The 26,575-nt window shown below is 38.7% G+C and overlaps 1 protein-coding gene across 1 annotated transcript in view; it reads left to right on the top strand.

The window, feature by feature from the left end:
* LOC111146965 (glypican 6) overlaps window positions 1-26,575 on the top strand; it is a 1,144,597-nt gene that overhangs the window by 597,104 nt on the left and 520,918 nt on the right. The window contains exon 3 of the mRNA XM_022502741.1: window positions 13,975-14,366. Within this exon, the coding sequence (XP_022358449.1) occupies window positions 13,975-14,366 (392 nt within the window). The remainder of the gene's footprint in view (window positions 1-13,974; window positions 14,367-26,575) is intronic.

A 26,575-nucleotide genomic window follows, 5' to 3' on the forward strand; every position in this document is an offset into this window, starting at 1 on the left:
CTGAGTATCTTCTTTTGAGTTCTTTTATGTATGACCTGTATAATTCAGGAGCTGAAATATAAATAATATGAAAGTTACTTGTAAGCTTAAAATATGCTAGTGAATCAAAATAAGCTGCTCCTTATCTAGGATTTAATTTGATTTTAACACTGTGAAGAATAAGGTGCACCACTGTACAATTTCACAAAAAATAGCAGCAGTAATTGATACTTTATGATGTCTTCAATAATGATTGTTTTTATTTGTTGCATTTCAACTGATTGATGTTATGAAGGTAAAACAACCATTAAATAGCATGAGATTAATGAGTTCAATATTTTTTTCTGTAAGAAGAACCTGGTGAATGGCAAAGTAAAGCTAATCAATGTTAAGCAAATTTAGATCAATGTTAAATTAATTCATTTGCATTTATACCTTACACAATACTATGGTATATCTTATTATAAACCTATACCAGGATATCTATTATTTATTTTTCTCATCAAAGTGTATAATTACCTTTGAATTAAACATCTATGATGCTGAATGAGGCTGCTGTTATTACCTATTGACAAGTTAAAGGAATAAAATGATTTCCTAACACATGACTGGGGAGGCAGTGCTCCTCTAAGGGTTAGCCAACAGGCTCAAGCATTTGGTAAATGACAGAGGTGGTTACAAGGTATCATAAGGCCCTTTATTACTCTGGTCATCAAATGTTTATAAAAATATTCTTATAATTACACAGTTTGTCATCCCACGCTAATAATTATCAAATCTCACCAAAAACTCTGTAGAGAAAAAAGTGACTTAAAATTCATAATCATTAAAAGGACAATTTGGGGGGTGCCTGGGTGGCTCAGTGGGTTAAAGCCTCTGCCTTCGGTTCAGGTCATGGTCCCAGGGTCCTGGGATCGAGCCCCACATCGGGCTCTCTGCTCCGTGGAGAGCCTGCTTTCTCCTCTCTCTCTACCTGCCTCTCTGCCTGCTTGTGATCTCTGTCTGTCACATAAATAAAAATCTTAAAAAAAAAAAAAAAAAAAAGGACAATTTGGTGCTCTTTTTTCCTGAGTGTAGGCTGACATCTTTGATAATGAACAATGGAATTTTATTGGCTACTGAGTGCATCCGTTTGAGAAATCCCTTTTCTGTCTAGAAGGAAAAAGAAATTTTCTATACTTTTAAAAGTATTCATTTGACTACCAAAAAATATTCTTATTATCAGTGAATAATCACTAACCTTACTGGGACCTTTATGTTACAGCCCAGTGTGCTGCATCTGAGAGACTGTTTCTCTCTCTCTCTTTTAATTCATTAAGTCCTTCTTACTAATCAGCATGCACTCACGAAATTTAGACTCAAGAGACTCAGAGTCTATCTTTTGAGTAAATTTTTTGTTTGTTTTCTGCCCTATGCAGGCTTCTTTTTTTGGGGGGGGGAATCTTAATTCTTGGACTTCCCTTTGTAAATTTATTAGATAAACTAGTTTCATTCAATATTCTTACGATTTTTTGGTCCATATTTTTAAATTTATTTTTAATAAATTTTAAATAATTAAAAATTTGGTCCATATTTTTTATTTATTTTTTATTAACATATAATGTATTATTTGCCCCAGGGGTACAGGTCTGTGAATCATCAGTCTTACACAATGCACAGCATCATCATAGCACATACCCTCCCCAATGCCCATCACCCAACCACTCTAACCTTTCCCCCAATCCCCCAGCAGCCCTCAGTTTGTTTCCTGAGATTAAGAGTCTCTTATGGTTTGTCGCCCTCCCCTGTCCCATCTTGTTTCATTTTATCCCTCCCTTCCCCCCAGGAACCCCTGCCTCTCAAATTCTTCATATCAGAGAGAGCATATGATAATTGTCTTTCTTTGACTTATTTTGCTTAGCATAATACCCTATAGTTCCACCCGTGTCGTTGCAAATGGCAAGATTTGCAAGTTTTGCAAGATGTGCGTGTGTGTGTGTATACAGTATCTTCTTTATCCATTCATCTGTTGATTGACATCTAGGTTCTTTCCATTTGGTCTGTATTTTTAAATAGGTATTTTCCCCCATCAACAAGCAGCATTTTTTTGTTTAAAAGGTCTTTTTATTTTGAAATAATACCTATTGTTTTTGTATTTTAATTGGCACATAATTTATAGTCATTGTAGAAACTCTAGAAAAGTAAGCACTGTGCAGAGAAGATGCAAATCATAGCGTTTTACCCATCTTAAACCATTTTTATATGTGTGTTCTTATTTTTCTCAGTGTGTATATATACCTTTTCTTCCCTTTTTTTTTTTTTTTTTTTTTTTTTACAAAATTGGGATTGTACTAGATATATGTTTGAGGATCATTTTCTTTCTTTTTTTTAAGATTTTATTTATGTGAGAGAGAAAGAGCACAAGCAGGGGGAGTTGCAGGCAGAGGGAAAGGGAGGAGCAGATTCCCCACTGAGCAAGTACCTCATGTGGGACTCGATCCCAGGACCCTGGTATCATGACCTGAGCTGAAGGCAGATGCTTAACTGACTGAGCCACCCAGGCATCCCTATTTTCGGATCATTTTCTATCTCAGCATTTTTGGTCATCATATCATATAGTGAAAGTAGATTTATTGTAAATCTTGTGAAGTTTATGTTTTAAGACTCTTCACTTAAATAACCTTTTCAAGATCCTATGCCTAATTTTGTATTAGTAATTTTGAATTATATCTATTATAGAGTGTCCTTTAAGCTCCTCACAGAATCTACAAGTACTGTTCCGAAAGCCAGACTGCCTAGCTTTGCAGTCCCAGCTGCGTCGTCTCTTAGCTAAGTGCCTTGAAAGCTACTTAACTTTTTTTTACCTCCATTTCCCCAGATGCGGAAGTTAGATGATAATAATAATCACTATCTCATAGAGCTGCTGTTAAGATTAAATTAGTTAATAGATGAGGAGTCCTTGGAATAGTAGCTAACTCATACTTAGTGCTTGGTGAGTGTTAGCTGTTAAATATTTTAAAAACATAATTTTATATATATAAAACATAATATTTTACAGTGTGAATATATCCTTCCTTAAGGATTTTTAAATTGTTTCCCTTCTCTGCTAACATAAATAATAAGAGGAATATTTGTGCACATAAATCTTTAACCTTACCTTCATAATTGAACTATTTCCTTTCATTAGTGTTCTTTTCTTTCTTTCTTTCTTTCTTTTTTAAGATTTTATTTATTTATTTGACAGAGAGAGAGATCACAAGTAGACAGAGAGGCCGGTAGAGAGAGAGGGAGAAGCAGGCTCCCTGCTGAGCAGACAGCCCAATGTGGGGCTCGATGCCAGGACCCTGAGATCACGACCAGAGCGGAAAGCAGAGGCTTAACCCACTGAGCCACCCAGGTGCCCATTAGTGTTCTTTTCTACTGGGGCATACTGCATTTCACTTTTTCTTTAAAAGAAAATAATAATAATAATAATAATAATAAATTGGTACTCCTGGTGGCTCAGTCAGTTTTAAGCATCCAACTCTTGATTTCAGTTCACGTCATAATCTCAGGGTCGTGGGATCAAGCCCTGCTCTGGGCTCCACACAGGGCATGGAGTCTGCTTAAGATTCTCTCTCTCCCTCTCTGCCCTACCCCACCCCCCACCTTGGGTATGCGCTTGCTCCCTCTCTAAAAATAAATGAATACATACATAAATAAATATTTAAGTAATAGATATCACAAGAGATTCTTCTTGTACAAAATATAGGTAAAGACAACTCAAAACGCAAAGGTGGCATATAGCAGAAAATATGAATACATTATTACTCAGTTTGGTTTTTTAAAACTCATACTTGGCACTGACTTTTGCTTTTATTTTAATTTAGACATCTCTTGAGCATAGTAAACTTATTCCAGGACTTCTCATATCTTTTCAGCACTGAAAGTTTTTTCATGGTCTGGAAAGGATGTAACTTAACAATTCAACATGAAATTTGGCTATAATACTTTCATTACGAATTTTATATTTGTGTTTCACAACTCAGCTGTTCCCAGTACACTTCAAGTGGTCCTTCTGTATTATGTACTTCAATCTGCATTATGTACTCAAAGCCTAGTTACTCGGGCAGGCATTCCCTTTCCCTTGGCTTTAATTAGCTCCTTTGTTATCAGACCCTATTCCTTTCTCCTCCCAGGCTGCACCCTTCCTTGCTCATCATGGGATAAGCTCATTGTCCTGTTATCCAAGAAGAGGGGGTGCCTAGGGGAGGGAGTGTTAGTTGCTGGAAAAGGAAAAAGAGATACTTGGAAAAGGGAAAGGGACTAGCACAGTCTTATCCCCCAAGACCATGGCGAGTGCACCTCCCACACTTTCCACATGTTGGCCATGCTGTGCTTTCTTCCGGAGACCAGAACGTTGGTGGTCTACTGTGACAAAAGAGAAAAGGGAGCCTAAGCGAAGGAGGGGAAAAGGAGAGTCAGGGCTGACATGTAATGTAACTCCTCCTTCCGTCACCATTCCTTCTTCCCTGTCCCTATATCTACTGCCAGGCACTGACTAAATGAAAGTCCTGGAAAACAGAGAAGAGCTGCACATTGAGATCACTCAGGGAGTTTGAGGATAGACTGACAACCTGGATCCCACTCCCAGAGCTTACGATTTCATTAGTCTGGAAAGCAGCCTGGCCACCAGGATTCTTTTACATTATTTTAATGGGCAACCAAGGGTGAGAACCACCTATTAGAATTCTCTGAGAATCAGAAGTCAGTTTCCTATGGCTCTTCCTCCTTATTCTCCTTAAGCACCTGCACAATCTCTTGTGGCAATAACGCCGTGTCCCTATCACTGACTTTTCACCTACAGATTAGCTTTGACCCCCACTTCCCAGAGTCCACCCCTGGTGGTTTGGTGGTGCAGATTTTTTTCCACCCCTGGCACAAGCAGGCGGGTGAGGAAGGAAGGGGAGCTGGCCGAAGAACTGGGTCTGTGATGGGAAAAATATAGGATCCAAATTTGGAAACCTAAACAAAACAAAACAAATACTTGCTCTTTTTTTCAGTGAAGGCAAACACGAAGTTGGAAATGATTTTAAAATCTGTAATTTGGAGGCCTAACGGGTTACACACACTGTGTGTCGTGTCCTCTCTGAAAAGAAAAATGGGTTGTGGGCAAGGCCTGAGGGCGTTTGCAGGCCAAGACGAAGGAGCTGTACGGTGATGAACGTGAACTAGGGAATCACCTCGGGTTTTCATTTCACATGTGCTGCTTAGGGTGAACTGGAAACATCGTCTGCAGGCTCCAAACAGTTGTTTGCTTTTGGCAGCAAAACGTCAGCAGATTTCAAATTTAATTCCTGATTCCCAGAATTAATAGTTCATCTATCCCACCTTGTGAACGTAAATGGCCTAATCAGACTTTCTCACTTGAAACGACATCTTCTCGAGAAATAACCTACCAAGAAATAAAGCATTTATCAATCTAATGTGTAAAGGATCACTAAGTATAGGGGGAAAAAAAAAGTTTAACCTTGGGAAATGTGCGTTCAAGCCAACAATTTCTGTAAACTGCCTTATTGCTTCAAATTTCCCAATATCAATCAAATACATAGGGGCTGCTTTCCAAGAAACTTTCCTTTTTGAAACTGAATTACACCCCTGAATCTGAAAAGTCTCCTGGAATTTATTCTCCTCAGGTGACTTAATTTAATGGTATTAAATGGAAGGACTTTGCAGGGTATTGATTATTTTTAACAAACACTCATGATGACTTTTCATTAAATTTTTCTTTTTTTTTTTTTGTCAGAGAGAGAGGGAGAGAGAGCGAGCACAGGCAGACAGAATGGCAGGCAGAGGCAGAGGGAGAAGCAGGCTCCCCGCCAAGCAAGGAGCCTGATGTGGGACTCGATCCCAGGACGCTGGGATCATGACCTGAGCCGAAGGCAGCCGCTTAACCAACTGAGCCACCCAGGCGTCCCTCATTAAAATTTTCTTATGGAAGAGTCTAGTTGATTACATTAGATGCACTGGAAATACATAAAGTGGTAATGTCCAATTGACCTGAAGAATGCATTTCAAAAGACATTGTTATATCCGTGGTTTTCTTGATTGATTGGTTACGAGTATTTCCCTAGACCCCTTATGTTTTCACTTCCTTAAGGTCTAATTTATAAGAGTTTCCAACACACAATGGGAGTAATATAATAAAAATAACCTTTGGATTAACGTAGTGAGTAATTTTTGAATTATGTATTGTGATAATTTTGATAGCAGATTTATTGTTTTCTGAAAATAATTCTAGATTTATGGTGAGCATTGTATTTCATTATAGGGCCTTGTAAAATGTTAAAAGATAGTTTATATTTACATTTTTAGTAATTACCATGAAGAGAAAGTTAAGAAGGAAAATTATGAAATTTTCTTTATAATTTTATTGGTTGTTTTTTTTTTTCCTTTTCCTTTTTCATTTTATACTGTCTATCTTATCTGCCAGATTTACTGTGGAATTTTCTCCTCGTGAAAATGTCCAGGGGCTCCTTAAACCACAACATTAGAAAAATTTAGGGGTGTCTACTTTGAAATCACTGAAATCACCTAAATCCTTTAAATCATTAAAGTGATTTAAGAATTTACTTTTGGATTTGTGTTACCTTGTAAGGAAATATAAAGAGATGAATGGGCTGCAGGGCTGTCAAAGAAAACTTTAACATATAAGATAAAAATAATGGATGAATTGTTGAACACTGTGTCTGACACTAGTGATGTCCTATGTGTTGCCTAATTGAATTTTAATCAAAATAAATAATGGGGAAAAGGAACTTTTATTCTACTACTTAGAGATAACAGACTAATAAATTGTCTTCCTACCTACAAGAAATTGAACTGCATAAAACATTTTGTTGGATTAATGTATCTCCAAACATTTCACTTACGATTTTGACCTTTTATGCCAGGGATTGGCAAAATTTTTCTGTAAAAGCATGGTTATTAAATATTTGGAGTATTTTGAACCACATAAAGTGTCTGTTGCTGATTCTTCTGTGTTAACATTAGCATTTTATTTGATTTTACTCAAACATTTGTTTAATGTTTAAGTGAATGTGTTCCTGGATATGTATACTTGTTGATAATGTACACATATGATAAAATGATATATGCATATATAAAAAATGAGACATGTTGAGTCAAATAATTTTAGCCTCTTTTTGTATGCCACTATCCTGTGGCCGGTAGCTATAATCCCAGGGTCTGTGAGTGGTTTCTTCTAGTGGAAGCTGCCCCTTTCAGGAAAGATATAGCAGTTCTGGGGATGTGAATATGTCCTCCATTCTCAGTTACATACATGAACTAATTAGCATTAGTGGAAAAAGTAATCACACATGAAAATTATTTGTAATAAATAAATGTGACTTTCGAGTGCATTTTGCAATTTTTATTTATATATGGTTTTATCCATTGTCTTTGGAGTTTATTTTACTTCCCATTAATCATTCAAATCACAGTGTGGAAGTTTGACTTATGAAAAACTACAAAGCCACCCCATTTTCCTGCTCTTTCTTAGAATTCATCCTTTCTCCTAACAGTGTGAGCTCTGGGTTCATGTTAGTTGAATGGTCTAGGACAATTTGCTTCTTTCTGAGTCTCAGTCTCCTCATCTGTAAACTAGATATACTAATATCTGATTTGCGTAAATACTTGTGTAAAATCTGTAACACCGTTTCTTATATAGTGTATGATGCTACTGTTTCAGCCTGTCTCTCGCTATGTTTGAAATTACCATGGTGGTAATTTAATATTTTCAAATCCATTTGTCCTCTTCATTTAAGGTTTGGTATCTTGACTTTCCTCCAAAACTGCAACAGAAGCAAATGGAAATAATGAAGATATTATGTTACCAGATTGACTGCATTTTAAAAAAGAGTTTGTGATGGGGGTGGGGAGCTCTTACTTATCTGACAGAAATTTGGTTAAATAATCCCTCAAACAGGAAAGGTATAGATTACTATTATTAGAATCACTTCAAAATTATAGAGCCTATTAATTCCTGGGATTATCTGACTGAGTAATTCATAAGTTTATTATAATATAATAAATTTATAGAAACATATATATACAGACACAGCAAGAGAAAGTATGAATTAAGAGATAAAGAAGTCATAAATCATAAAAGAATTTTTGCTTACAGCAACATTGTCTCATAATAGCCTCTTTTTTTAATGAATCGCTATTTTAAAAATAATTTGATATAATTTCAACCTCATAATTTTTAAAAATGTATACTGAGGGTTGCCATTTCTTACAGAAAAACACAACTGATATTTGGGAAAACTGCTAAGACAATATAACAGGATATCTATTATAGATTCAAAAGCAGCTTGGGAGTTCATTCAAAACATAGTATGCAGGGCATTGCTGGGGTGAAGTATGCAAGTGAACTTGAATGCGGTCAGCTGGGCGAGATCACAGGTTATGAGGTCAAGGCCCAGCAGGGCCAGCAGCAGGAGAGGTAGTGATGAGGCCAAGCAAAGCATGGCTTGGGACAGAGAGCTGTGTCAGAGAGGAAGTGAGCATCTGGTAAGGCAGTCTTGATAAGGAACATATTTTTGGACAGGAGCCACGAGGCCTTCTAGGTATAGATGCATGGGAACTTGGAGCATGGAATAATGCGAATGTTTATATCTGTATTACTGTACAAGAGCTTGGAGGATGCCAAGATGCCATATCAGTTATGTCTTGCTCTACAATGGGCTGTAGCCTCTCTCTCTCCTTCTAAGGTGGGCCCATGAACTTACCATTCTCTAAGAAGAGCCCAGACCAGGTAGAGTCAAGATGCATTTCACTGGACGCTCATGTTCCTCCATCACTAGTCCCACATTCTAAAGCCCTGCCACGTAACAGGCACCAGACATGGAATCGGTAATATTAGCCACCAGCAATCTTACCCATGAGTATAATGTATGTTTCAGTTCCTTTCAGTGAGAGCACAGCTCCTTGAATTTATCTCAAAAATGAATTGTGGGCTGTCTCTATAAATGTTCTGGGTTTTTCTCTGAATGTTTTGATATCCTATTTTTAGACCTCTGGAATTTCTCAGTAGGAGGATAACTCTCCGTGGGAGGATTAAGAGTGATTTTGTCTCCCCAAGGGACGTTTGCTAATGTCTGGAGACGTGTTTGGGTGTCGGTGCTCAGGGAGGGATGTGCTATTGGCAGCAAGTAGAGAGAGGCCAGGGATGCTGTTTGATATCCTACAGGGCACAGGGCAGACCCACAACAACCAATATCCTCCAGCTCACAATGTCAACAGTGCTGAGGCTGAGACCCCTGCTATAGGAAACCACATCCGGGTGTCCATGCCTCATAGGCTAGGGTGTGCCAAGGGTGACACTTCCTGTTGCAAGGTCTCTGTGAGCAGCCCCAGTGTCTACCTCTTCCCATAGGGTTGCACATCTCTAGAGTGTGAAGAAACAGGCCATTCAGGGACCTTGTGTTCTCACCCTCGAAGTCCAGCGTAAAAGAGAGTAAAGTCGCTATGATTCTTCTTCCATGAATGTTCCTCATTAACTCAGCATTTTCCTGGTCATCCTATCTGGTCATTGTGTAAGCCAGGAGACTTTTGAAAGGAGAATTCATCTCATTAGATGTGCCTGAACCGCTGATAGGCGTATGCAGCATGAGGAAGGACAGCCCTATTGACTTGTCCTTGAAAAAGACATGGGGGTGGGGCAAGGTCATAGCTTTATTGTGTCTGTGAATCATAACCCTTACTGGACATCAACTTTCCCAACCATGTTTCCCTCCATGACAGCTCTTCTGCGTCTTTCCTTACCCAGACCTTGGACTGATTCAATCAGCTGGTCTAACTGAACTGATTTAACATGCTTTAGTGGAGGCGAGGGTAGAAAAGAAGAGATTAGGAGAGAAAGACACTCAACACGAATTTGTGGGTTTAAAGAAGCAAATTTAGGATACCTGTGTCCCCCCGCAGGACAAGTACTATCAGTTACCGAGTATACAGATACAATTGCCACTGACCGGAGACCAAAGCTTCTCACACTCATTGTGTTCTGTGATCACATGAGTTTATACCACCATCTTGAAGCATTCATTGCAAACAAACTTTCAGTTAGAAGTGTTTTGGAGAGCAGGAGAGTAGGAGAATGCTATAGTCTCTAGGTAAATGCCATACAGCGCGTAATCCCATCTCCATGCACAGTACGCCTGTATCAATGAGACATTTCCAGCTCGATTGGGAGAACCTTAATGCCGTTTTCTTGGACTTGGATGCCTTGAGAGCCTCTGATCTGCCTTTCCTCTCCTGCTAGCACCTCCCTCCACCCTGCGTGCACCTTACATCTTGATGCATTTGTTGGGAGGCTTCATTTGAAGCCTTTCTCGGATGTCCTCAGGGCAACTTTTGGCTCCTCGGAGTTGAATTTTGCCCCTTAAGAGGCCTCTGCAAGGGATCAGGCAGCGGCAGCATGCAGACTTTCTTGTTTGCCTTTGGAACAGCGGTGGTTTTTATCTTCAAGATTGCTCCCCCACTTGAAGCAATCTGCCCCGCAGCAAACAGCTGTCTGCACCCAGATCTCCCTCTAGATGAATTAAATCCTTCCAGAGGCTAATGTTGGCTGGAAAAAGTGCTTTTGTGCATCTATTAAGCAGAACGGAGCCCTAAGCAACAACCTTTGATGTATATTTTGTGAATGGGGAAGAGAAAAAAAATCAAAAACATTTTATTTCCTGCCAAACTGTTTCTTGCAGATGAAAATTTTTGTTGACTGAAGGCTTTACCCAATGTGCAGTTTGCCCTCGCCAATTAAACAAAGGTTGGATTGAGATCGTTTTTCCCTACATTGCCCTTCAATTTCATTCTCTGTGCCGTATGGGCATAATACTTCATCAGCAAAGTGGGTCTGATAACTGTCTTCCCAGTCTCCATCTTGTTTGGTTTGCTGAGAAACAATTTTCATCCAGGCATAAAATACTTTGTTCAGAGTCAACCTTCAAAAGGTGGAAGTTTAAGTCTATAGGCAGGTTAAAAATTAAATGAGGGTACTTATTTTTGGGGGGCATTAGTTTTGCCTCAGTACCTTGGATCCCTATCTTTCATAAGATCTAAGATCAATGTACCTTAAGGTAGCAACATTTGTCATAATTGCCTGATACATTAGCATCTTTCAATACCAAATATTAACTTTGACTCTGAGATCAGTAAACCATATAATGATTTTGAGCAAGGAATAATAACTTGACTTTTGAGGACGAGTGAAGCTAATAGCAAGCTTTGGAGACAATGACATATCCTTAGACAGAACTGAAGCTTAAAATCTAATGAAATGTTTCTTGAGCCCTATTTATTGAAAGATGAGAACTTGGTTTCATTATTCAATGATGAATACGAATTTAGGCATACAGAAGCAAACCACAAGATATAATAAGTGAGCAGGCTGTTTTCAACCATTCAGCCTCACAGCAGGCATAAGTCCAATATTTCATGTTCCCTGTATCAGGAGGGGAAGAGCCTAAGGAATGTTACTTTCAGTAAAAGCAAAAAAATAAAAATTTCATCCTTGTAGAGAAACATTTATACCTCCAGTCTTTGCAGAGCAATGAGAGTGAGAAGATTTTTTTTAATTTTTTTTAAGCTCTTTGAAAATCCAGACCACACTATTGATTACTAACTATTCGTTGCTGAAGGCAGTACTCTGTATTCAATAAATTAAGCTTTAATTCCTGAGTCCAACAAAATAATTGACCTCAAAAAGAAGATAAATGAATAGGCTGTCCTGAGCTCATGATTAGAATCCACTTTCTAGTCTCATTATATTAGTATTTTTCAATTCAGTGATTTTTCCATTCTTCTCTAGTTTCGTTCACAATCTATAACACATTTCACCCAGCTCCTCTATCAACAAGGCCAAGCTGTTTTCATTCTTGGTTTCAAGAATGAAAGATTTGAATATGGTATTTTTATACTTTAGTATTAATATTGATCATTTAATATCCTTTCCATTTTAGGACAAACTAGGTAACTAATATTTCTGAAAATTTATGAAATGTTCTTGATTGCATAACATGGACATAGAACATACAGAAATATTTTGATTAATTGATCCTTTGAAAATTTTGAAAAATTTACTCTATTTGCACCAATGCCGATTTTCCTTACTGAATCCTTGAAGCTTAGGGAGGCTTAATAATGTTTATCCTGATTTCACATTTGGGAAAAAATTAGGATAAGAAATATTTGGTGGCTTGGATAAGATCACACAGGGTTTGTAAACCATCACCTAGGAAATCCCTCAATTTTTGCTGCCACTATAGCAACAAAATTTCTATATTTAGGAAAGCGTATTCTTTCATAGTAAAAAGGTAAACATGTGAATAGCGTCCTTTTTAAGGTTTGATGCTTTGGTTTCATTTGAAAACAACTATAAATAATCCTATTATTCTTACAGGCACCATCTAATGATCAGAACGGTGGTTCAATGTTACATTTTTCAGAACCAAAGTGGCTAAATCAAGGTCTTCTAATAAAGCAGAAATAAGGTGTTAACTTCCAAGGAATCTGTAGAGAGATTCATGGCTTCTTTCCTTCTGTGTCTCAGGAGAAAACCCTCCAGGGTTCCAGAAAAAAAGAAATTACTTGTTTGTTTGCTTGTTTTTGTTTGTATTCCTACTGGGACTCCTTGAGGTGTGCTGGACTTGCTTTGTCCTTGCATTAGCTGAGAGAGGACATGGTATCAGAGAACGGAGAGAACTATGAGAGGTCAAACAGGATCTCTCTAATGTTGGGAACTTGAATTTATAAACTCGGACGCATTATCTTGTCTTAGCCTCTTCCCCACCTCAAATCACATTCTCCAAATGGGATAAGACTTGAGCTTCCTTCCCGAAGTTCCTTTGTGCAAATGGATAGGTGTCCTTATTTACATGAACTATGTCTCAGGGGGGCCTCATGTGAGGCCCATAGAGGCTAACAGTACCCAATGACATTAATTTCTAATTTCTTGGGCTCCTGGGTGGCTCAGTGGGTTAAAGCCTCTGCCTTTGGCTCAGGTCATGATCCAAGGTTTTGGGATGGGGCCCTGCATCGGGCACTCTGCTCAGCAGGGAGCCTGCTTTACCCCCTCTCTCTCTCTGCCTGCCTCTCTGCCTACTTGTGATCTCTCTCTCTCTCTCTCTCTCTCTGTCAAATAAATAAATAAAATCCTAAAAAAAATTTCTAATTTCTTGCATCCTATAAGTGAGTCCACTAATATTCAAGTCCTGCGTGATAGCAGAATTCATTTCTTGGTGTACTCTTTTTCAGTTAGAACTTTTTAGGCAGGAAGCCCAATTGCCTATATTTTATTCAAACTCTATAAAATGATAGTTTATATTTATAATGACAATGCAAAGTACTTCATAACTTTCTGATTCATTATGGCAAACTAAATTATGTTCATTAGAGCTTTGGTATTAAGTGAATTTAATTGCATTATGAATCTCTGAACACTGATAATTGATTGCTATATATAGCAACTACGAAGAGTCCAAAATATTACACTAATTTAAATATCCCATTTATGAACTAGTCCAAATAACAGCAATTTAATTGAATTTGGTATTAGAACTGATTTGTAAATAGGTCGGAGCAAAAGTTTTGTATCAGTATGCATTGGTTATTATGTTAATGACAACACTTTGCAACATATTTTGATTTGAGTTTATATCAAATTAAGATTTCCTAAAATTTAACAATAAATGAAAAAAGAAGCAACTACTTTGGAGGAGAAGTGAATGGTATACTCCTAATGTTAACGGACGTTCTCTCAAGCGGATATCATGTCTTCTGTTTTCTTTGACTCATAGAAGATCATAGATATAGGGCAAGTCTTGTGTAAAATACTGTCACCAGTTCATTGATATCTTAACCACGGGATATATATTTGTTTGAAAAGGTCCTTTAGGAACTGTTGTTTCTAAGCTAAGTAGATGCATGGGGCATTCCAGATCTCACCCATTCGTAACGGTTTCCTCGTTTTCTTCCCAGAATTTTTCCGAGAGCTCCTGGAGAATGCAGAAAAGTCACTGAACGATATGTTTGTACGGACCTACGGAATGCTGTACATGCAGAATTCAGAAGTGTTCCAGGATCTTTTCACAGAGCTGAAAAGATACTATACTGGGGGCAACGTAAATCTGGAGGAGATGCTCAATGACTTCTGGGCTCGGCTCCTGGAACGGATGTTCCAGCTCATCAACCCACAGTATCACTTTAGCGAGGACTACTTGGAATGTGTGAGCAAGTACACAGACCAGCTGAAGCCGTTTGGAGATGTACCCCGGAAACTGAAAATTCAGGTCACCCGCGCCTTCATTGCTGCCCGGACTTTTGTTCAGGGGCTCACTGTGGGCAGAGAAGTTGCAAACCGAGTTTCCAAGGTAATTGAAAATCTGCCGTCTTTCTAATTGTTCTTCCTCTTTCGCTCTGTTTTTAAAACAACCGTTCAAAAAAAAAAATTTTTTTTTCAAGGTGAAAGTTCTCCCTTACAGCAGACCTTGCTCTTAGAGAAATCAGATAAAGGTCAAGGTTTAATTCTGGTTTTTGTTTTTTTTTCTTTTCTTGCTTTGTGTGAGAGAAGACAGGATTTCAGTCCATTCCATGTTTGGAACATAATGCCAGCATTCATCAGCGATATAGCAGAGAAGCTTTTATCGGGAATGGTGCGGAAACAGGTGTCTTGTAACCAGGACCACTTGGCACTTGTGATCAGAGTTTTCAGAATGATAAATAGTCGTGAAACAGTCCATCTGGAGGTTCTAATCCTCGAGGAAGTCACAAGGCGATAGACTTCATGCGGTCTGCAAGTAGAGACAAGCTGCTGTTCGGAAGGGCAGCTCCTGGCATTTCTTCTTCTTTATCACTCTTGTGAAAGTGGCCAAATTCCTTAGTAGTGGAGGAAGATCCCTTTGCTAACACCTGTGCAACTGGATTAGGGAGGAATAAGGAATACAAAGTATAGATTCTGGCGGAGAATTCCTTTTGTTATCCGTTAGCTTTGTAATTCAATGCCACATACTACATTGGGCTTATAAGCAAGATAAATGACTAATACCCATCATGCCTTTCCTTGAGGATATCTCTAAACCTTTAATGCAAGGGGTCTTTCTCCACTGCTTTCTTTAAACATTGACTGTTTCCTGTGTATAGGATATTTGCCTTTGTTTAAATTCTTCCTTGACATGCAACTGTCCTTAGGAGATGGGCTTGCCCATTTATGAGGTCAGCCCCACAAATAAACTGGAAGGTGATTACTCTAAGAGGTAAAGTAAAAACGATACGTAACGGGAATCTGGTATTATGTCGCCTAAAAAGGTCATATTTGTACAAAGATTAATTCCCAAAACTACTTTCTTATTGCTATGGCAATGAGCTACACACTTCTCATAACTATGGGTACCATGCTACCATGTTTCTTTTACTCCACTTTGAAGTCCTCAGTATTTGCATCTTGCATGAAGACTGTGTATACCCTTCAAAAGTGTTTCTCCATGGCACTATTTATAAATTTCATAGCAATCCATTTTTAAATTACATGTCCATACCCAGTTGATGTGGGCATAGGGAAAGACTATTTTCAAGAAGTTTCTAAAAATGATAGTCACATGGGATTTAATAATATAAGGGGCATGTGATACTGATGTAAAAAACAATGTTTTTTTTTTTCAACTGAAAATCAATAATATTCTAGCAGTAAAGGAACTAGAGCCCCAAAAGTAGATTAATAAAGAATTAGCCAGGTGGAATAGCAAGAGGAAATATCACTTGGGAAAGTCTAAAATATAGAAAAGTACAAGAAATAAACATATACCCCATATATTCTTGAACAGATAGCTTTTTTGAAAAAAATTAAAAAATAAAGATAACTTTAGTTATCGGGGCTTCAAATTGAAGTCTTTGCTTTTGTTGAAGAAAGAAACACACAACCAGCTTTTAAAACAACACGAGATAAGAAATTCAAAGCATGGACTGATGTATGCAATGCAACATCCTTGATTGTTTACTTGGATTCTGGCTGAGTGGGAATAATAATTATATGCAAATATTTTGGCCTGGGGATGTTCTGGTGCAACAAGAGAGTGTTTTCTAGCAAAGTATCTAAAAAGCCTTGGGAGAGGCCACTGCCAATTCTCAGAAGGTAGCATTAACAATTGCCCAGAGATGCCCCCCTCCCTTTTATCATTCCCTATCTCAGTCTGAGGTCTTTGTAGATGAAAATCTAATCTACTAGTCTTTCTTGCCTAGAGGTTGACATCATGGAGCAACCACCAGTAGAGTATGGCTTTGCATTTTTTTTTTTTCCAGACCTGATGAGAAAGAACACTGAGCTCATGCTTCTCCTGATCCTTGCATGGGTAACATCCATTTGCCGAGCAACTGCTGTGGGTGTGTGATGTCGTTTGTGGTCCTGTGACCATGGAATGTTGACTGTTCCGTGCAGACATTGGCTTGTCTGCTCTGAGTTTCATGAGTCCTAATCTAGGCAAATCATAAATCCTGGGTTGACATTTGTGCACTACCTTCTGGTAGAAAGATAGATAGAAAGAGAGAGAGATACAGATAGAGATATGCGGTTTAAAAGAAGCTGAGCATCTTTTTTTCTAAAATACTTTATGGGGGTACCTGAGTGGCTCAGTCAGTTAAGCATCTGCCTTTGGCTCAGGTCATGATCTCAGGGTCCTAGGATCGAGTCCTGCATCAGGGTCCCCGTTCTATAGAGAGCCTGTTTCTCTCCCTCTCCTGTTCCCCTTGCTTGTGTTTTCTCTCCCTCTCTGTCAGATAAGTAAATAAAATCTAAAAAAAAAAGAAAAAGAAAATACCTTATGACTCAAGGATTTAAACATTTTTACCAATGAGCTTTCTCTCCTAATGATTACCAGATGGTCAGTAGCTGGGTAAACCAGAAAGAGATCTACTAGGATTATTGGTGTGCTGATAATTTTCAGCACCCAAAGTATTTTTTTGTAATAAGAATAAAATATTACAGGGCTAAATAAATTAAACAGAGAAGGAAGAATGGCGTTGGAGATATAGGCTGTTCATATATCAGAAACCTCCCTGTGGTCCATTGAGTGATTTAAAGTTGATGAAATGATTGCAGAAGAGGGAAGGAATTCAAGGTAGAATTCCCAAATGGAAATCAACAAACTAGGTTATCTCCTGCATCTTGATTTGGAGAATACTTTTTTTTTTTCTTTCAGTTTCTCTTCTCTCTTTCAGTGGCTTACTAAGTCTTGGGGAAGATGTCATTAATAGCTTCTAATTAATTGTTTTGACTGGGAAATTTATCTCTTTGGCAAAACACAGCCATTTGACACAAATATTTTGACATGATATCATAGGGAATTTTCTTACTAGAAGAATGGAGGAATACTTTGTAGGTATCAACACAGTTATTTTTTAAATTTCTTCTTTGCCACCTTATAGATAAAAGCCTTGTCTTCTTCTAGGTACTGAATGAAGCTAGTTAATTTTAAGTAACTGTAACGGGAGATCTGGTTCTACACTTGATCTTAGCCAAAAGGCTGAGAAGCGATGGAGATCCGGTTCTTAGAAGTGTTGAACGATTCTGGAGTGAGCATCTGTGGTCAGCTAGCCAGGATTCGTTTTCTCTTTGAATGACTATTTTTATCTAGTGCCAAGGGTCAACAAAATAAGGAGATTTGGTATCTTGCATACTTTATTGGCGGATGTATAAGTGGACAGGTTCACTTTGGATAGCAATTAGAAAATACCTGTACCATTGAAAAAGTGCATATTCCAAAACTCCATTTCTACCCCTGGAATGGATCAGGTAGGCATGTACATGCGTGTACAGGTAGATATGTAAACGCATGTTAATAGCAGCACTGTTTGCAATAACATGAAAAGTGAAAAGATCACAAACGTCCCATCCTTTACATCATGAATCCTTTACACCATGAAATCCTATGTGGCATTGAAAATAAGTGAACTATAGCCACACTTGTGGATGAATCACAGAAACCCTATTTTGAGAGAAGAAAATCACCAAAGCATACAATATATATAAAGTTCAAATACTGTATAAAATGAAGCAATGCAGTATTTAGGAATAAAATATATGTGAGAAAAAAATTTAAGCTGTAAACACAAACATCAGATGGTCATTACCTTTGGGGGTTAGGTTTGGAGATTTTATATATGAAGGATACACAGGGGTTTCTAAGGTTATTGATAACATACTGTCTTAAGCTCTAGGCTGTGTGGTGGGTGGAGAGTGGATTTACAACCATTTTAATGAAAAAGATTGGAGTGGGGAAGGACTTTGCCATTGTTCCTCTCTGATTCTCTTCATTAGTTTAGATATGATCAAGTCCTCGAGTTACCCTCTTTAGTTTATCAGGTTTACTGCTGCTCCTGACTTTTTAAGCATTGACTTTCCATGCCCCATATTGTGCTGAATGATACTAGGTAGGCATGGAAGGCAAAGCCCTTAAAGGAAAATAAAAAACAAATTTTGATAGTGTTGTAGCCTGGAGAGAAAGCATCTGGACTATTCTTTAACATTGTCCTTTTCTGACAACACCACTCTCGTGCCCTTATATATATACACCCATTCGTGACTAGAAACAAGGATGTCAGCTTGTCAGACACTGTGAAGCCCACAGACAGAGGCCTGCCTGAAGAGGTGTTAACAGGTTGTCTATTTAGACCAAGCTTCAACTATGTATCACGAAGGCAAATAGAGAAATGACTCTTGTGTCTTCACGGATCTGTCCTGATGCCATTTAAACAAAGAAGACATGATTTTCCCATCTTTCTGCTTTAATAAAAGTGAGTTCCATGGATAAACACTGTAAATTATGTCAATACAACTACATCAGCTATGCAAGTCATTTCAATGATTCTTTCCAGAGAGTGCGGTGGATAATAGAGGTGAGATCCAGAGAACTTGCACTATTGCTAAAGACTGCCATGGATCTTTTTTTCTGCCTGTCTGTCTATGTATCTATCTGTCCACTTATCCATCCATCCATCCATCTACCTAAAATCCTTCTTTCTTGTGGGTCATGACTTTGACAAGAAAGTCTGGCTTTTAGTCTTTAGGAAGACCAGAATATATTCATCAGTAGACACCTGCCATGTCTGCTACACACATTGTTGTTTTTGTATGAAGAGCCTCCTGGCTGGTTCATCTACCTGAGTAAACAGCTTTGCATTAACAATGTAATGCCTAGAAAGCAATAAACAGAGAGTCAATTTTCAATAAATGTGGTTGATGGACTATAAGGCTGAGAAAATTTATCATCAAATTTGATGAAATGAAGGCTATGAAATACATCCATTGAGAGCCTTCTCTGATCGCAGTGGAAAACCATTCTGAAGAATTTACCATGGATAAAATTTACAAGAGAAATGGTATTCTATTTAGCTCTTTGCTTTTGGGACAGAATTTAAGATATAAGGTAAGACCACCTGTTGTAGCTATCACCTGACTTATTTGTCTTGTGCCTTTTATGTTGATCTTCTAATTGGAGTTAACTTCTGTGGAGTCATCCAAAAATGAAAAGGACCACAGAAAGGTCTTAGGTGAATGAAACCTTTTTATAGTTCTTCTGTGGTTAGTGTATTTTCTTCTGTAATTGATGATTATTCAATGTAGGTTACTTCAGTAATTTACAGTGTTAGGAAGACTAGATAGGTCTTTCAAAATTATCAATAATGTTTCTATGTTTACAACTTTTAAGTCAGCATAAATAATGCATGCTTGCTGCTTTTATGATGGTGCTGTGGACATTATATTTAGAAAGTACTTTGCAGTTGATAAATAAATAATTTCATGATAAAAATAGTAACAAAATACTAGTGCTAAGAGCCATTACAATGAAAATAGATCATTAATATAATTCATTGAAAATGTATGAAATTTACCATGGTGTAGTGCTACCCAACACAGTCTACCATTTAATGCAATCCCTATCAAAATGCCACCAGAATTTTTCACAGAGCTAGAACAAATTATCCTAAGATTTGTATGGAACCACAAAAGACCCCAAATAGCCAAATCTTGAAAAAGAAAAGCAAAGCTGGAGGCATCACAGTTCTGGGCTTCAAGCTCTATTACAAAGCTGTAGTCATCAGAACAGTATGGTAGTGACACAAAAACAGACACATAGATCAACGGAACAGAATAGAAAATGCAGAAATAGACCCACAGCTATATGGTGAACTAAACTTCAACAAAGCAGGAAAGAATAGCCAATGGAAAAAAGATGGTCTCTTCAACAAATAGTACTGGGAAAACTGGACAGCTGCATGCAAAAGAATGAAACGTGGACCACTCTGTTATACCATACCCAAAAATAAATTCAAAATAGAAGAAAGACCTAAATATGAGGCAGGAAGTTATCTAAATCCTAGAGAAGGACACAGGCAGCAACCTCTTTGAACTCGGCAGGAGCAACTTCCTACTAGACATGTCTCCAGAGACAAGGGAAAGAACGGCCAAAAATTAACTTTGGGACTTCATCAAGATAAAAAGCTTTTGCATAGAGAAGGAAATAATCATCAACACTGAAAGGCAACCTAAGGAATGGGAGACGATGTTTGCAAATGACATTCTAATAAAGGGTTAGTATTCAAAATCTACAAAGAACCTATCAAACTCCTGGGTGGTTCAGTCATTTGGGTGTCTGACTCTTGATTTTGGCTCAGGTCATGATTTCAGGGTAGTAGGATTCAGCCTCATGTTGGGCTCCATGCTCAACATGGAGTTTGCTTGGGATTCTCTCCCTCTCCTTCTGGTCTTCCCATCCCTGCTTGCTTGCTTGCTCACTCTCTCTCTCTTAAAAAAAAAAAAAAAAGAAAGAAGAAGAAGAAAATAAAAAGGCAGCTGTCAAACTCAACACCCCCCAAAATAATCTAGTCAGGAAATGGGCAGAAGACATGAAAAGACATCTTTCCAAAGAAGACCCACAGATGGCCAACAGACACATGAAAGAGGCTCAACATCACTCATCATCAGGAAAATACAAATCAAAACCATGATGATATAGTCAGAATGGCTATAATTAATAATGCAGGAAATGACAGATGTTGGCAAAGATGTGGAGAAAGAGGAACCCTCTTACACTATTGGTGGAATGCAAACTTGTGCAGCCACTCTGGAAAATAGTGTGCAGGTTCCTCAAAAAGTTAAAAATAGAGGGGCACCTGGGTAGCCCAGTCAGTTAAGTGTGCCACTCAGTTTCAGCCAGGTCATAATCTCAGGGTCATGAGACTGAGCCCGGTGCTGGGCTCTGGGCTCAGCGCAAAGTCTGCTTCGGTCTCTCTCTCTCTCCTTCTCCATCTACTCTCCCCCAAAATAAATAAATAAATCTTAAAAAGGAAAAAAAAAAAAAGGTTAAAAATAGAACTTCCCTACAACCATGATTGCACTACCAGGTATTTGCCCAAAGAATACAATAATACTGATTCAAAGGAGCACATGCACCCCAATGTTTATAGCAGCATTATCAACAGTAGCCAAACTATGGAAAGAGCCCAAGTGTCCATCAAGTGATGAATGGATAAAGAAGAGGTGGTGTATATATGCAATGGAATATTACTCAGCCATCAAAAAAATGAAATCTTGCTGTTTGCAACAGGGTGGATGGAGCTAGAGCATAGGAGGTTAACTAAGCACAGTAAGTCAGTCAGAGAAAGACAAAGAGCATATAATTTCACTCATATGTGGAACTTAAGAAACAAAACAGATGAACATAGTGGACAGAGGAAAAAAAGAGAGGAAGGCAAAGCGTAAGAGTCTTAAATATAGAAAACAAACTGAGGGTTGCTGGAGTGGAGGTGGGTGGTGGGATGGGCAAAATGGTGGTGGGCATTACGGAGGGCACTTGTGATGAGCACTGGGTGTTGTATGTAAGTGATGAATCACTAAACTCTACTCCTGAAACCAATTTTACATTAAATGTTCACTAACTGGAATTTAAATAAAACTTAAAAAAAAAAACACTTTGGTTATTTTGATTAAAACAGTCAAAATTTCCCATTAATTTTAAGTTCTCTTGAAAATATATAGTTTAGGTGTATGGATTTTAAAAATGGTTGAGATAAGAAGAGGGTAGAAATTGAGGAAAATGAAGCCGTTTATTTCCAATGCATTAAAAGCTATTTTGTGGGGCACCAAGGTGACTCAGGCCGTGGTTAAGCTTCTGACTGTTCGTTTCAGCTCAGGTCATGATCTCAGTGTCCTGAGATCAAGCCCCAAGCCAGGCTCCGCACTCAGCAGGAGTCTGCTTGATATTCTCTCTCCTTCTCCCTCTGACTTTCCTGCCACTCTCTCTCTCTGTCTCTCTAAAATAAATAAATCTTTAAAAAAAAAACTATTTGTGTATTCTTTTTGTAGCTTGTGTCTCTTTCTAATACCTATACCTCAGTTAGGCTATTTTATTTAGAAATTATACTATCTACTGGAATTCCATTAAAATGAGCACTTTCTCCCTGTTGCATTTGATAATGAAGTTTTATTCCTATCGAAAGAGAAGTTAACGAGTTCCTTAACTCTGTCTAAATAAAGCAGAGCTAGGAAAAGTCTGTGAACCACAGTTCTGACTGTTCCTAACAGGTATAGTCTTCCTCTCCTCTACGGTCCAAGATGTAGTGGTTGTAATAACCCAATATTCATCTGATCCAAGTGTGGATTCTTACAAAAGTGGAGGCGTTCTGGCGATTAGTTTCTGCCCTCATCGATAAACACTTGCTCATTGTATATTATATGTCAAGTATTATTGGTAAGTTCTCGAGATACCACAATCAAGCAAGTTAACATATTTGCAGGTACTATGGGGAAGAGAGAGACACACACAGAGAATCAATGTGTACTGAGAGAATTGTGCAATAAAAGTCCTGAAACAGAAAGGAGAGGGACCTAGCTTCATCTCGTGTGCTGTAAAACTTCCAGGGGCACAGGAGCCTGAACCACATGTTGAAGGATGCATGGGCGTTGGGCAGGTGACGAGGGTATCCGGCACGGGGAAGGATGCTATAGGCAAAGGCAACGGCGAGCAGAAGCACAGAAGGATGAAACCAACTGATGTGTGCAGGAAGCTGCAAACAGAGGGTGTCCCCGAGGCATAAAATACAAAGAAATGAATAGCTACACATTAAGCTGGGGACCTACACTGAACTCTTGAGTAAAAACTATTTCACTAACCATTTTGTGCATGGCTATTTTGCCTGCATAATTAAAAAAAAAAAAACAACACTTTCTGTGGTTAGAAGCATTCTAGTATTTTTGAGGGACAAAGGTATGCTGAGCACTTACTATGTCAGGCATTGTTCTACAAGAAACAGGAAATAACAACAAATAGCATTGTCCTTGAGGAAATCAAAGACTATCCAAACGTTCAAGTGTGGTGCAAATGATAAGGGCAAAGGCAGAGATGTGTATAGAACACTGTGTGAATCCAGAGAAATACATGTCCCCCTTTGTCTTGGGAAATTGGAAAAAGCACTGTAAAGGAGGCGACAGACTCAGACTTAAAGAATAAATAGGTGTTACAGAGGGAGAAAGGATGTAAGGTTTTCTTGCCAAGGGCCCAACAGGTTCAAAGGCACAAATCCTGAAAGGTCATGGTGTTTTGGACAGGATGCCAGGAGATCGATTGGAACCATATTATTTGGGTCATATTTTAGTTCAGGAATGTGAAGGACTTGGCATAGGCAAGGGGTAACAGTGATTTTTCAAAAGACAAGTATATGGTCAGACACTCACTTTAAAAAGATGGTCCATGGGGATGGTAATCTGGAATGCGAGACTGTTGGCAGGTGCAGTGATGGGAATCTTGCAACGGCCCAGATAAGCAGTGATGAGATGTGGGTCCGCACAGGCGGAGCACAGTGCAGAGCACGCCGGGGGAGACCAACACACCAGCAAGTGTACAGGTGGTGTGTCTTCTCAGGCTCTCTCCCCAGCAGCAAGCACAGTTCATGGCACAATGTTGTTCGCATTAATAACAGCGGTCTGCCTGCTGACTAGTTTTGAGAATCACCACCCTGTAAATGTTTGTTGGCAAAGGTTGATACCATTTGGCTACAGAGAGAAAAGAATAGGATCAGAGGAAACATCAAAGCATAAAAAGATTTAAAGAGAATTAAGAGAAAGAAGACAGGTGACAAGAGCTGGAAAAGCATATTGTCCTGAAAGGAAAGGGAGCAGAATCTCAGAAATTGAGTAATCGGTGATATCAGATGTTGCAGATAGTCACACGGGGAGCACAGAGCAGACAGACCTTGGGATCTGGCCATTAGGATGTTACTAGCTAGCAAGCTCAGTGTGACCAGACTGGTATTCAGTGGTTGAGAAGTTATGTCTTCTGCCACTCGCTACACATTCTAGAACAGGCTGAACAAGGCCTGGTCCATGGGCTGGCGCTCCTGAGCAGGGTCATAGGGTTTTGCAATAAGATAAGAACAAAGATTGAAAGCATTTAAAAAGTCTTGATAGCAATTCCACATGGCCCCGGCATCCTAAACACCACCAGCGGACTTTTTCTTGAGTATCGTTGAACTTGCCTGGTGAGTCTCCTCATTGGATCTCCATCTTAGTTAAGCTCCGTCAGATCAGGTATCAGGTCCTAACGTATTGGGAAGAATCAAACCGCCTGCCAAGGCCTGTCGAGATCATTGGAGCCTCATACAGTTAGTCTGAGATGTACTGTTCTAGAATAATGCTAAGAATACAAAATAATGTATTTGGCTTGATTTTATTGGTGTGTCCGGGCTTTCTTTCTCCTTCCTGCGTGCAGTTTCCCTTTACTTCTTTATTGTGGCTTCCTGAACCAGCCTTTTCCCCTGGGGCGCCTTTTCTGTGTTCACTACCTTCCTGGGCTCCTGTAAACCTGCTTTGATTGACACATCTACTGTCTGCCTTGGCCCCGAAAGTCCGAGAACTCCTCTGGGGCCCCTGGAAAACGTGGCTACAGGCAGACGTCTTTGTTCCTAATAGGGAATGGCCACTGGTGAAATGTGCCAATTAGGGTACAACACAAATAAAAAAGGCCCAAGGATAAAACTCTAGTACAGTAACTCAAAGAATGCTGCTTCTGAAATGGCTTCATAAAGAAAACCGGACCTGACACTTGATTCCAGTGTCAACACCAGCTCTGTTCTTGGATTCATATCTCTGAATGCGTGCACGCTTCTCCTACTAGAAGGTTCTGTGTAACGATATTCGAACCACAGTCGTGTTGTAATTACTTACACGTGCAAAAGCACATCCTCCGTGCTGACAGGACACCACGGGCTGTGTGCTCTGATAGGCCAAACTTAAAAGACTGGAGGATTTCTCTCTTGTCCTGTCTTCAGAGATTTAGTGTAACAAGGACGTTCTCTGAGGCTGTATCCGTGCGCCGTAGAAGTTGACAAGCCCAGATCCATGTGAAAAAGAATTTTAATAAAGCTTGGCAGATCTATGGCGTTAAAAGTGCTGACATGGTGAAGCAGAACTTACATAGAGTATGACATATTGGTATTTTTTTTTATAAATGAGGAATTAGGTCCTGCAGGTATCTGATTGTGTGGAAGATGGGGGATATGTTATTACCTGCCATTCATTTTCTCCATTGTTATCTTCATGATTACAAGCAAGGATTATTCCCCTTCATGTGTATGCATTTTATCTCTTCGTCTTGATGAGTGATCGCCCAAACACAACGGGGTCGATCCCAGACGCTCGGCAAATAGCAATCATCCCACACAGTGTCGAAACTACATTTTCTTGTGCCTAAATCGGAGAGCCAAGAGTGAAAATGGACAGTTCACAATGTCAGTAATGGGATAATGGTGACTTTGACATTCAGATGTAAGTAAGACGGTGGCCTCAATCAATAGATATTTCAAGTTAACATCAGTTGACACTTTAGCGACTGGCATAAACAGATTTTTAAAAAATTCATTGTCGTCCTTGCAGGAATATGCTGCATGTCAAAAATGCCAAAGTCGCGTTTAATACTCTACAGAAGCAGGATTTTATATGGAAATTGTATCCTCTTCAGTTTGTAGTGTCTTAAAAAGTCAGGAAGGAAGGCTTCTCTGTGTTCACTCTAGATAGGATTTTGCAATCAGAAAAATCCATTCAACATTTTAAGCATCTGTAAATCTATTAATTATGAATACTTATTATTCTGCATACTACTCTCATAGTACTTATGAATATGAGTCTCTCCCTAAAGAAATATACTAGTTGATAAATAATGAATGTTAGAAATTTCCTCCTTTGCTCTTGGCTTTCTAAAAACCCATTTCTTACTAAAAGTGTATCTAAGTATAAGGCAGCATTCATTTCACTGTTTTTCAATGAAAGTAGACAGCAGTTAGTGAGAAATCTAAGATTTTATCGTGCTTTAAACCATTGCAGAGAACCAGGCGCTCTGCAGACATCCTCATTCCTCTCTTCTTAGGTTTGTGGTGCTCCAATGAGAAGCTGGGCTAAGGAGAATGTAACTGTACTTGCAATAAAGCATTTTATTGAAAAGACAAACGTTATAATATCCTGCTGCATTTGTAGACAGAAGATAACTATATAAAATATTTATGATACTATTTCCATAAAATACCAGAAATACATATT

Source organism: Enhydra lutris, unplaced genomic scaffold (genome assembly GCF_002288905.1).
Source record: "Enhydra lutris kenyoni isolate GAN:26980312 unplaced genomic scaffold, ASM228890v2 scaffoldscaffold15, whole genome shotgun sequence".
Lineage (NCBI taxonomy): Eukaryota > Metazoa > Chordata > Mammalia > Carnivora > Mustelidae > Enhydra > Enhydra lutris.